Raw genomic sequence first — 13,473 nt, forward strand, 5'->3', positions numbered from 1 at the left:
AGGTTGGAATTTATCTATCGAACCCATCTATCTAAAGTAAAAACTTAACGTGTATTCCCAGCATTAGACTGTCACAGAGGCATCGTAAATTCTGAGTTCACAATTTAGCTATATAGGCTAAGAAAGGGTTTTGGCATTAAATATCATCAGCCTCATACCAGTACAAAAAAGTTTTTGTCCTTATTCAAGCCTTTGTCCACTGCTTTGAACCAATTTATCTAGTGACGATAGGCAGATTCGACCAAGCGACACATCTTTCTGTAATCGAACCTGATTAGAGACTGATCTGTTAGCTGCCCATACATGCTGAAATCGACCTAGAATTGGCCTTGTGATGACGCTTCTGCTGCCTTGATGCTGTCCCCCTAAACTGCATTGTGCACTATACATTACCTTGTCCTTGTCCGCCAATGCCTCCAGGCTGGGTCTTTAATCCATTCATGCGGCCCACGTGGTTGCCGGAGTACCGCGGACGTGTGTGTGACGCTACACATGCGCCCACATTACTCCGGCAACCACGTGGGGCAGGCGTATGGACGCGTGTATAGATGAGGGACAGCGTCCGGAGTCAGTGGAGGACAAGCAGCTTCCACGGGCAGGTAATGTATAGTGTACTGAGCACTGGGGGGCACCGATTTGAGCAAGTCTTCCCTACATCATGCAGCATGTCCGACCGACTAATGCGACTAATTGCGGCCCAGAGAACCTATGCTACTAAGCCAAGGGATTACACATTGCAATCTTTTAGCATAGCACTGCTGGGATAGACTAATCAGAGGGTGAGCAGCAGTTTTGAGGTGCTGCACTCCTATAGCTATGCTTAGCTGCTACTTCAGTTGTGCATGGTTCCTTGAAATTATTAGGGCAATGGTGCATGTGTGTGTGTGTATACATTTCCATGTATATTGGTAGCCAGAGGCCTGCATGCACAGTTATCAAATAAAGTTGTGCTAACCATGCAGAATGATCACTGGTAACCACACTTTTGACAGTGCTTGGCATATATGTGCAAGAGAAAATAGGCAGGCTGCCAACAGTGGGGCTTTTTTTTCAGTATAAGAATTATTTTAGATAGATGCTTGGAGGCAGTAAACGCATAGTTTCTGGTGGATGATGAAAACAAGGCTTGAAAGGATCTACCATTTTTCTCTAACGATGGTACAAGCGTTACTTGTCTTTCAGGTAAACACTGTGGTAGATACTGTTGTCTCATCTTGTCATGGATGCTACTTGCAGCATCCAGGATTGCCTATGTTTGGCGATTCCATGTCCTCCTGCGGGGGTCAAAATGCGAGGCAATGACACCCCAAAGGTTGCCAAATGCTTTTCTGCTATGTAGCAGAAAAGCATGTGGCATCGGCTAAGTGAGCTGCAGCTGCTACTGCCACTGATACCTGTGTAACTTCAGCTTAATAAACTTAAAAACAGGGCCGGCCCGCTCATGAGGCGGGGTGAAACATTTGCCTCAGGCAGCACATCTAGGGGGGCGGCACCCGCCTGTCCGTGGGTGGGGGGCCGCCCGCCGAGCTGGAGGAGTAGCGGGCAGAAAGGGGGTATTGGGCCTAGCGGTGGGGAGGGGGGGGTCGGACCCCCCAATCCCTCGCCTGGGTCCCCTGATCTGCGCTCCCCTCCAGCTGAAAATAGTTAAGTTCCAGCGTATAGATAAGATGCAACGGGCGGGGATCACTCACCTTTTCCGCGTTCCAGTGAGCGCTCCACTGACGTCACTTCCTGCAACGCCGCCCACCATGGGCGGCATTTGGGGCGGCGGCAGCGATTTTTTTAATTTTGCCTCAGGCGGCAAAAAGTGTAGGGCCGGCCCTGCTTAAAAATAATTAAGCATGCACTTTCTCCAGAAATTTCACCGCTTGCTCGGTGTCAGACTGGGAGCTGGAAAAGCTGAGGAAATCCACTTTTTGGCCAAGCAGCAGTAATCAGGTGTTGCCGCAAGCAGTGAAGACCTGCTGCAGGTTTCTATTGGAAGGGATAACACAGGGTTTCTGCTGCTTGGCCAGCAGGTGGATTTTCTCAGTTTTTCCATCTCCCAGTCCAACACTGAACTTACTCTTACTATCTTCTTTGAAGCGGTAGATATCTGTACTTTCCCTTATTTTTTAAAGGCATTTAAGAGCTTACCATAAGGTCATCCCCTTTTTCACATCCTCCTGGGCTCCAGAGAGGAAGTGGCCCGTGTCCATAACATTGTAAAGGGGGTGGTGGAAGCCTTGCCTCCTCCCTTTTGCAAAGTACCCCCTTCCCCCCTGTGTTATGCACTATGCAGGCTGGTGCCCTGAATTTCCATGGGAATTAGTCCGCCGCCGGTGAGTTGGGCGATGGCATTAAATGCTATTCCCCCTCTGAGTTGTAGCATTTGGAAGGAGAAGTAATTTGGGGTCTGGTGATTGCTGGAACACCAATTACCCTTGTGCGGGGTGCACATTAAATGTAATTAATTGTAGCTGGTTCACATCTATGGCCTGCGCTAAGCAGTGTTACAAAAACGTAGGGTTGCATGGATTTCTGTGCGTTGAGCTGTAAAGCACACATCAATGCAAGTGAAGGGGTGCGCTTTTTAAGCGCATAGAAGTGCGTACAAGCGCATAGAAGCGCATGCGTTTTGCACCCCTATTTGAAATAAAAATACATTTACATAGAAAAACCAAGCTATATTGACAACTGCTGCTGCTACATTAAGCAAAACGTGCCTTAAAGAAGCGCAGCGCAACGTACAGAAACGTGCACTAAAGCGCGCACAAGCGCATGCGTTTTTTACCATGCGCTTTCACACGTTTCTCAGCGCAGCAGATGTGAACGAGGCCTTAGTGCTATAGCAGTCCCCAGCTCAGGCGCTCCCCTGCTTCCAATTTATATACTGTGTGTGTATATATTATTCTCTTGGGTATATCTCTGGAAATAAAACAGATTATTAGTATTACAATACTATTCATATATATGACGGGTGTGCAACACAAAAGCCAACACTCAGAAAAATGAGAGGACACACTTTGCCACGGTTTGGTTTTATTATAAACAAATACGCAAGCTTTGAAAATATATATTTGACAATGAACAGCTTCAGAGGGTAGGATAGTACATATTCGTAGACAGGTCATAACAAAATTTACACTCCAATGCTTCAATATTTGGTTCGCAGACTTGATACATTCAGTAGGAAAATAGTTATAATTCTGATGGCACACGGAAGCCTCTACAACATTAGCAGCATAGCAGAAGACAGTAAAGATGCTAGAATGTGGGCGTTACTACTGAGAACGGATACCCACATCAGTCTGGCAAGTCTCAGCTGGCATTATTCTAGTGCAGTCTACAAACAAAGCTAGTGCCAGTATTTCTCATGTCATGCAGAGGTAGCAACGTATCCCTTTACGCAGAACTCTGTATTAATACTTTACTTTAGCTCTGTATGGAACGTAAGGGAATAAGAATATCAGACTTGAAACACAGTTGCTCACTGTGATGCTAACTTATCTGGTTTGCCTGAAAATTGTATATAATTAGTATGCAGATTATTTTTCAATTTCTGGAGATTTGGATTGGCTACATTCCAAAGCTGCATACAGTTTACATTTGTATGCAAGATGAAAAAAATCAGCATCCCATTGACCATTTCTATTTAGGAACCACACCATCCGCCTACTGAAAGCATCAGAAGGGAGGGTGAGTGGCAGTAACAACCAGAGAACAGGAGGGGGTGTGAGTGACAGTACCAGGTGACAGTAACGGGTATACTCCCCCTCCCCCCAGAAAGCAATGGAGGGGGAGTGGTAGTAATAGAGAACAGGAGGGGGTGTGAGTGACAGTACCAGGTGACAGTAACGGGTATACTCCCCCCCCCCCCCAGAAAGCAATGGAGGGGGAGTGGTAGTAATAGAGAACAGGAGGGGGGTGGGTGACAGTAATAGGCAACAATAACAGGTTTACCCCCTCCCCTCTAGGGAACAATGAAGGGCTAGTGGTAGTAATAGGGAACAGGAGGAAGTGTAAGTGACACTACCAGGTAACAGTAACAGGTATACTCTTCCCCTTTTCAGAAAACAATTTCAGTAATAGAGAACAGGAGGGGGTGTGAGTGATAGTAACAACCATGGTAACAGTAACGGGTATCCCCCCCCCAGAAAAACACTGGAGGTGGAGTGGTAGTAGTAGAGAAGAGAAGGTGGTGTGAGTTCCAGTACTAGGTGATAAGAACAGGTATAATCTTCCTCCCTCCTCAGAAAACAATGGAGGGTGAGTGGTCAGTACCTATTCAGTAAGGAGTTCAAGGCAATACTCCCTAACACTGCAGGGTGGCCTCTTGAGCGCGTCTCAGTGGCTGCATCTCTTGAGCGCTTCAAGTCCAACAAGAGAAAAAACACTATGCAGATGTATGGATTATTATTACTGTACATACTCAACAATAACTCTAGAAATTTAGGTCAGACTCACTAAATAGAAGTATAGGGGTTGACTTAGGCCCAGTGCACACCGGGCGGATCCGCCGGCCGAATCCGCCTGAAAATCTGCGTGGCTAATGTATCTCTATGGGCTGGTGCACACCGGCGGTTTGAAGTTTTTACCAAGCCGCAAACGTGCCGCTTGCTGCACGTTTGCGGTTTGCTTTAAACCTCAAACCGCCGGTGTGCACCAGCCCATAGAGATACATTAGCCACGCGGATGCTGATGCGGATGCGGCCGGTGAACACCCGGCGGATCGCATCTAGATCCGCCCGGTGTGCACTGGGCCTAAACTCACTCATCCGCACCCAAAACCGCTAGCGTTTTGTGGATCTGCAAGCGGTTTTGGTGTGCACTAGGCCTTACACACGAGTCATGAGCAACATGACTCATGAGCGCACTGAGTAATGTGCTGTCATTAACCCCTCCTGATCCCTAAATACAGCTGTTAATTATTCCTGATCCCCAAGTAAAGCCATTAACTTTGCTGGGTAGAGTTATACTTGAGTCAATAAAAAATCCCAGTTTAAGAGGGTCAAATATTGGAGTCGACTTATACACAAGGTCGACTTCTATTCGAGGATATACGGTAGTGATAGAAACAGGAGGGTGTGTGCGTGACAGTACCAGGTAACAGTAACAAGTATATTCCCTTCCCCCTCAGAAAACAATGGAGGGCAGGTGGTAGTAATAGAGAACAGAAGCGGGTAGGGGAAGCGGATAAAGCAGCACAAAATTCCCACCATTCAGGTGTTGTACACTTTATTTTTTTTCGGACATTTGCTTGAAAGCTACAAACATCCCAGGATGGAAAGGGATGAGGTCTCCCCACATGTAGACAAAAACAGAATTAATAATCCTAGCCCACCTTATCCAAACCTTCCAAAAATATCTGGGTAGATTTTCAATTTATAGCCAAATTTTACCCAAACTTTTTGTTCTTGGTGAAATTGAACAGGATCAGAAAGAGCTGGATCAGAATAGAGAGTGGGCAGAGGCGAGGGAGCCATGTGAGATAGGTGCACTCCAGCCATACTTTAATTTTAGTGCTGGATAATGTAGAAATGGTCAACTGCTGTTGGGTTACTGTTATTGCTGTTAGCATCACCATTTAGGAATTTTCCTAACCACCTAATAGGAAGTAGACTAAATCTCTTTGATTTGAAATTCTACCTTGTCAAGAAAAAAAAAGTAAAACATATTTCTTACCTTCTTAACAGCAAGAAGGATTTGGGTTTGCTGATTACCCAGGTGCTGATCACTCAGGTTTGCTGACTACCCAGGTGTGCAGGAAGAGTTACACTGCTTCCTGCTATGTGCAGATAATACTCAAGTGGGAAGAGAAAAGGGCCCATATGCAATTCACTTTTTCTCCTGAGTTTTCTCCTAGGTGATATTTTCAAAACTTGTTAATAGAATGCATTTTAACCACTTGAGGACCCACCCTTTACCCCCCCCCCCCCCCCTTAAGGACCAGCGCTGTTTTAGCTGATCTGTGCTGGGTGGGCTGTGCAGCCCCCAGCACAGATCAGGGTGCAGGCAGAGCGACCAGATCGCCCCCCTTTTTTCCCCACTAGGGGGATGATGTGCTCGGGGGGTCTGATCGCTCCTGCCTGCCTGGGTGTTGCAGGGGGGGGGGGGGGGAGGAGGCACCTCAAAGCCCCCCTCTGCGGCGAAATTCCCCCCCTCCCTCTCCTCCCCCGGAGATCCGAGGCTGCACAGGAACGGATCTGTCCTGTGCAGCCTCTAACAGGCTCCTGCCTGTCATGTGACAGCGATCCCCGGCCGCTGATTGGCCGGGGATCGCTGATCTGGTACAACGCTGCTACTGTTAGCAGCGTTGTACAAATGTAAACAAAGCAGATTATTTCCGCTTGTGTTTACATTTAGCCTGCGAGCCGCGATCGGCGGCCCGCAGGCTATTCACGGAGCCCCCCGCCGTGAATTGACAGGAAGCTGCCGCTCGCGCGAGCGGCTGCTTCCTGATTAATTAGCCTGCAGCCGGCGACGCAGAACTGCGTCGCTGGTTCTGCAGCTGCCACTTTGCCGACGCGCGGTATGAGTGCGCGGTCGGCAAGTGGTTAAACTACTAGCAAGCAAGAAAATACTCAAAATAATTTTGATAGTACTTGTTCACCAACTTTTTTGGTACTTTTTCAATGGCCAAGTGCTGAAAAGTTATTCTAAATAGAAAATGAAAAATGATCTCCTATGAGAAAACTCAGGAGAAAAGGTGAATTGCATATGGGCCCAGGTCATCAGTTTTCTCAGTGCAGAGCAAAATATCCAAAGATCAACATCCCATATGTAGCTACTTTGCATTTAGGTAGTATAAATCTTGAAACGCACAGTGCTGTTTCACTGGCCCTTCTGGATTCAATGAACATTAGCTGGTGGCAATTGGCAATGGCACTTTGGTACCCCTGTTCTTAAAGCATGTCCCTTAGTCAAAAGGTAAAGGCCTTTCTCAGTGCCACAACATAATCAATATATTTATACTTCTCCTAACACCGGCTTCTTGCCCTAATGTATAAGTGGTTGAGAGTTTATAGGTCATCTCATCTACCAAGTTCCAACAAACCTCTGTTGAGAAGCAGTCAACCATTTCCTGGATTGTGTGGGCACAAGCTGTGTATTTACATGACTGCTCAATCACTCTGTGGACTACAACAAAAAGTTCTAGCTAGTCCTTGTATGCCAGGGATTCCTTTTATAATTTTTACCCAGCGTTGGGTTTTAATGTGCTGTGCTTCCCAGTGGCGTCACTAGGGCCTTTAATCCGGGGCACCTCCCAGAACCTGATGCCATGGTGCCCCGGATTGATTGAGCGGCAGGAGGGGGCACTGGGCGGAGCAGCGGGCAGTTCAAAACTCACCTTCCGTTCGGATCGACACAGGCATAGCTTCCATGTGCTTCCGACTTCCTCCCACCGGCGTCTGTCACCTTGGTTACAGCGCCCCCGGTGATGACGTGACCGATGTCATCACAGGGGATGCTGTAACCAAGGTGATGGATGCCGATGGGAGGAAGTCGGAAGCACATGGAAGCTGTGCCTGCGTTGATCCAAACGGAAGGTGAGTTTTGAACTGCCCCACCAATCTAGCCTACACTGGGGGAAGCTACCTATCTAATCTATACTGGGGGAAGCTGCCTATCTAATCAATACTGGGGGAAGCTGCCTATCTAATCTATACTTAGGGAAGCTGCCTATCTAATCTATACTGGGGAAGCTGCCTATCTAATCAATACTGGGTGAAGCTGCCTATCTAATCTATACTGGGGGAAGCTACCTATCTAGCCTATACTGGAGTCACCTACCTATCTAACCTATACTGGGGGCATCTATCTACTGTATATAACCTATACTGGGGGAAGCTACCTATCTAATCTATACTGGGGGAAGCTACCTATCTAACCTACACTGGGGGACACCTACCTATCCAACTTATACTGGGGGCACCTACCTATCTAACCTATACTGGAGGCACCCACCTACCTATCTAACCTATACTGGGGGCACCTACCTACCTACAGCCAAGCAAATCCCCAGGGCCCCAGCCCAGCAAAACACAGTTCCCAGCAAAGCGAACCCTCCAGCTTAGCAAAGCATACAGCCATGCAAAGCCTAGTAAAGCCCCCAGCCCAGCAAAGTACCCCAAAATGCCCCCAGCAAATTGCCCAGTCCAGCAAAGCCACCAGCAAGTCACCTAGCAAAGCCAGGCTGGCTCAACATTACTGCCAGCCAAGCTGGCACAGCATCACTGTTAGCCAGGCCTGCACAGCATTACTACCAGCAATACCAGCACAGCATCATCACCAGCCAGGCCAGCACAGCATAGCATAAAGTGGCTGGATAGAGTACTGGTTAAGGGCTCTGCCTTTGACGTGGGAGACCAGGGTTCAAATCCTGGCTAGGTCAAGTACCTATTCAGTAAGGAGTTCAAGGCAAGACTCCCTAACACTGCAGGGTGGCCTTTTGAGCGCGTCCCAGCGGCTGCAGCTCTTGAGCGCTTTGAGTCCGACAGGAGAAAAGCGCTATACAAATGTTCAGATTATTATTATTATAACCACCAGCCAGGCAGCCTAGCATAACCGCCAGCCAAGTACAGCACACAGGCCAGCCAGCCGAAGACAAGACAGAAGCCAGGTGAGGGGCTTATCTATGTGAAATACTACCTATTGAATATACTTAAGTTACGCCACTGCTATGTTCATGTACATTTGGCCTTACCTATGACCACGCCCACGTTCTGTGGCATGACCACGCCCATTTTTTTTACACGCGCCGCACAATCATTTCCTTTTGGTGCCCAGAGGTGCCACAGATCTCCCAGGAACCTAGAAACGACCCTGGTGCTTCCTTATAGGAAAGGCTACAAGATGGTTTTGAAATCTATATAACAAGGCTCTCCATAAATGTAACGTGTCTTCAATGGTCTACTGACAGTGCTAGCATACAGGGCATGGGGTGCGCATAATGGATGGCATTGAGGCTGCAGTAAAGAATTAGAAAATCAGTACTGTATTCATGTACATGAACAGATCTCTGCCCAAGAATATAGCACCAATAGTGATGTTCCTAATTCAGAAAATGCAATACAAAGCTCAGAAAACCATAGCTGCACAGCAGCCCTGTAGTGATTCTTGAGATTCAGATCCAGAGAACTGATTGGAAACATGCAGGCATTAGACAAGAGGATGGGATAGCAGTGCTTCCACTCATCCTCTGCTGTTCTTAGACTTCAATCTATACCCAGCTGTTTTGTATCCAGAAACACATTGCACTAAAGGACACACTCTCTAAACGCTGCTTTATATATGGTCCCTGAAAAAAGGAACAGAGAAGAGACTGAGTAAACACCCCATATAACCTAGCCCAATAAAGGACAATATTCTCATTATATTATTACTAACTATTGCATGTTCCCTAAGAACTACAAGTGCTGAGCACACATACACTGCATTGCCACTGATAGCCATGTTCCACACTAGTGCACAAACAACTGCAGAGCAGAAAATAACATTATATAATACATTGGCGCAACCCTATTTTTAGTGCTTGACTTGACCTGGTGTTGCATTCAAGGCCTTATCTCTCTCTCCGCAGACATATTCATGGAACTGTCACTGCTGGGTCAGGGAATGGGCCTGCATCTGTCTCTTGGCTTTGGTCTGGAGATAACGTCCTTTTCCTTCTTCAAACCGTTTTTTCTCCTCTTCAGTCTCGAGCTGAATTCAGACAGAAAACATACATCAAACTTCTTCATACTCACATCTACATAGAGGGGTTTGTATACTTAAAGTGAAACTACAGTATTAAAATGCATTTTGAACATGGGCTAAAAACCCCTTGTGTTGTTACAATGGATTAAAGCTATTGCTTCTGAAACTGCAAATAACACTGCAGCACCTTCTTTTGCTTCCATGCAGCAGGCAGGAAGTCATTCCTATTACTGCTCACGTTTGTTTTGCTATTGATGTGAAATAGACAATGACTAAGGAAGGCTGTGCAAAATGAATCTAGTGTTTATTACAGGATTGTAACTACCATTTCAGGCAGGGGTCGAGTCGGGGGTGAAGGCGGCTGGACGACGTCCACCTGCTTTTTTCAGAGGGTGGACTAGCATGTAGAGTGAAAGGAGAGTACGCAGTGAAGGGGGAGCGTTGGGCACAGCGGCAGAGAAAAGGGGACGTCTCCCCTTCCCTAACCTTGGGGCTCCCCATTCCTCACTCTCCCCTCCAGAACTAAAATTTGCGGCGGCTGGCAGCAGGCGGGACTTACCTCTTACTCGTTCCAATCGCCAGGGTAGTTCTGTGTGCCGCTGCTCTGATCTAGACCAGACCAGACTAGCGGCAGTGGAGTGCTATACGCCTGGCCACCTATTCTGTGGACATCTATACCCCTGCCTACCTATGGGACATATATACAGTACACCTGGCCACCTTTTTTTAGGGACATCTATACACCTGGCTACCTATTCTGGGGATAACTATACTCATGGCTACTTATACTGTGGACACCTGTAGACCTGGCTACCTATGCTGGGGGTACCTATTTTGGGGGAACTGCTGTCAGATTATCTGCATTTTTGGGGAACCGCTGTTAACAGATTAAGTGTATTTTGGGGAACAGCTGTCAGATTATGTGTATGTTAGGGGAACGGCTGCTGCCAGATTACGTGTATTTTGGGGAACTGCTGCCAGATTGTGTATGTTTGGGGGACCTCTGCTGCCAGATTACATGTATTTTGGGTGTTACGTGTATTTTGTGTGATCCGCTGCCAGGTTTCGCGTATTTTGGGGAACTGCTTCCAGATTATGTGTATGTTGGGGGAACTGCTGCTGCCACATTGTCTATTTGGGGGAACCACTTCCATATTATCTGTATTTTGGAGGAACTTCTGCCAGATTATGTGCCTTTTTGGTGAAATGCTGTCAGATTACAACTATTTTTGGGGGACACACTACGGCAGAGCTCAAACTTCCCCGGCAGACCTTTTACATCACTGCTAAGGTCATGTATATTTGGCCCCACCCATGACCATGCCCACGTTATGCTTGACCACGCCCATTTTGGCACGCCGCGCATAGCGCGGCACAGGGCTTTTTAGGGTGAGTCCACTCACCTCTTTTCCCAGGACTAGACCCAGGGCCGGATTTGTACTTTTTACTGCCCTAGGCCGGGTGTTAACAATTCCCCCCCCCCCCCCCAAAAAAAAATTATATATATATATATATATATATATAGTATATACACATCTGATTACCTGGAGCAACTCAAGGTGTAGGCTAGTTTGTATTATTGTTTTCGATAAGAATTAAAAATATATGGTAGATTATGTTTGGAATTTGAAATGTTCAGAATGAGTAGAAAGAGTCAGGTTAGGTAAGGTTTACCAATTGGGAGATAAGGGTGGTTAGATTGTCAGCTCCTCTGAGGACAGTCAGTGACATGACAAAGTACTTTGTAAAATGCTGCAGAAGATGTCAGTGCTATATAAATATTTTTAATATGGTAGGACATTAGACTATGATTATGGTAAGATGGGATTGTGAGCTCCTCTGGGGACAGTCAGTGACATGACTATGTACTCTTTAAAGTGCTGCAGATGCTAGTACTATATGAATACATTATAATAATATGGCAGGACATTACACTATGACTATGATAGGATTAGATTGTGATCTCCTCAGAGGACAGTCAGTGTCATGACTATGTACTCTAGTGCTGCAAAAGATGTCAGTGCTATATAAATACATTATAATAATATGGTAGGACATTACACTATGACAGGATTAGATTGTGAGCTCCTCTGAGGACAGTCAATGATACGACTATGTACTGTGTAAAGTGCTGTAGAAGATGTCAATGCTATATAAATACGTAAATATGGTAGGACATTAGACTATGACTATGGTAGGATTAGATTGTGAGTTTATCTGAGGACAGTCAGTGACATGGCTATGTACTCTGTAAAGTGCTGCAGAAGATGTCAGTGCTATATAAATACATAATAATAATATGGTAGCACACTAGACAATGACTATGTTAGGATTAGATTGTAAGCTCCTCTGAGCACAGCCAGTGACATGAGTATGTACTCTGTAAAGTGCTGTAGATGAAGTGATGTATAAATACATAATGTTAGGTATGGAATAAAGAGAGTGAATGGATAGAAATATGAGGTAAAGAGAGAAGCAGACAAGAGTGAAGAGTGAGCTGGAGAAACAGAAAAGTCAGGAGAGAGAGATATCTCACCAGGATTCGGTCTGCTGCACAAGTCCCATTTGGCAGGGCAAGAGAAACACCGAGCCAGTGAGAACTCCTGGTGATAGAGGGAGAGTGACCAGGCACACCAGGAAATATTCAGCCTCAGCTGACAATTAACTTCTTATCTAAATTGCACGGAGCTTCTCTCTCTGCTCCATTGACTACAGGGATCTCCTATTAGCGTGCAACACTGCACTCTGCAACACTGGACTGCCTACACTATTAATTAATCATTCTAATCAGTATAAACGCTGATTAGAATAATTAATAAATAATGCAGACAGTGAGTGTCACAGTAGTCAGTGTTTACACAGTGATAGCGCGGACATCTGTAGTGCAGGAAGAGCAGCTCTGTCAGTTCACACTTGCGTTGCGGTCTTCTGCATCCATCCAGGACTACAGTCAGTGAGAAGAGGAGCAGGAAGGAGGGGGGCGGAGATGAGTGACGCAGGGCTGCAAAGACGGAAGTCAAGCAGCCCTGCTTGCTTTACATGCCCGGCGGTCTGAAACAGGGCGATCAGACGGGCTAACGTGTGCAAAGTTGTGCAGCCAGGCTCCCCAAGCTGATGTTGCTTGGGAGTCAGCCGCCCTGCCCTCCAGGCGCCCTAGGCACTGGCCTCGGTGGCCTGTGCAGAAATCCGGCCCTGACTAGACCCCTGATTTTAGCCAAATGTGCCAAGATGGCCAAATATTGTTCACAATATAAAGATATGTACTGGCGTGTTACGTGTACGTTATGCTGCCAGGGGACAAAACTGAGTGAATCCCTACACTCAATATATCAAGTAGTATACAATATTGGATTCCCCAGTGCAGGAAAAGTTAAAAAGTGTTACCACCCCACCAGCCTGTAGTTTAACCTGTCCACTGTCCATTCAATGTTGGTGGTAAGTAGTAAAGTTTCTCCAGTATTTGGAATAGTATCCTTCCGATGTGCAGCTTATGAACTTCTGTGCTGCCTTTGGTCCTATGCATCGGTAAGTGGCTCTTCTGTGCAGCATGCTCTGTCCACCACTGGCCTCCTCTCCTTCCTCAAGCATCACAGTCCAAGGCAGACCCTTGAGATAGGAAAGAAGGGCAGAGATGGACAGAGCACGCTGCACGGAGGATCCACCTGCCAATTCATAGGACCATGGCAGTACAGATGTTCATAAACTGCAGGTTTGTCAGGTTCCCTTTAAACTTGAGCGCAACCCATATCTTTGATTTATTGAAACAGAAGTGCACTTTTGGATAAGGTCATGGTC

General features: G+C 46.6%; 1 protein-coding gene across 3 annotated transcripts in view; it reads right to left on the bottom strand.

Annotated features, from left to right (window-relative positions):
- Positions 1 to 7,521: 7,521 nt before the first annotated feature.
- Positions 7,522 to 13,473, bottom strand: part of ACOT7 (acyl-CoA thioesterase 7) — a 277,637-nt gene continuing 271,685 nt past the window's right edge. For all 3 annotated transcript variants that reach the window (XM_068240526.1, XM_068240525.1, XM_068240527.1), the window contains one exon: positions 7,522 to 9,684. In XM_068240526.1, the coding sequence (XP_068096627.1) occupies positions 9,580 to 9,684 (105 nt within the window). In that variant the 3' untranslated portion in view covers positions 7,522 to 9,579. The remainder of the gene's footprint in view (positions 9,685 to 13,473) is intronic.

This window comes from Hyperolius riggenbachi, chromosome 6 (genome assembly GCF_040937935.1).
Source record: "Hyperolius riggenbachi isolate aHypRig1 chromosome 6, aHypRig1.pri, whole genome shotgun sequence".
NCBI lineage: Eukaryota > Metazoa > Chordata > Amphibia > Anura > Hyperoliidae > Hyperolius > Hyperolius riggenbachi.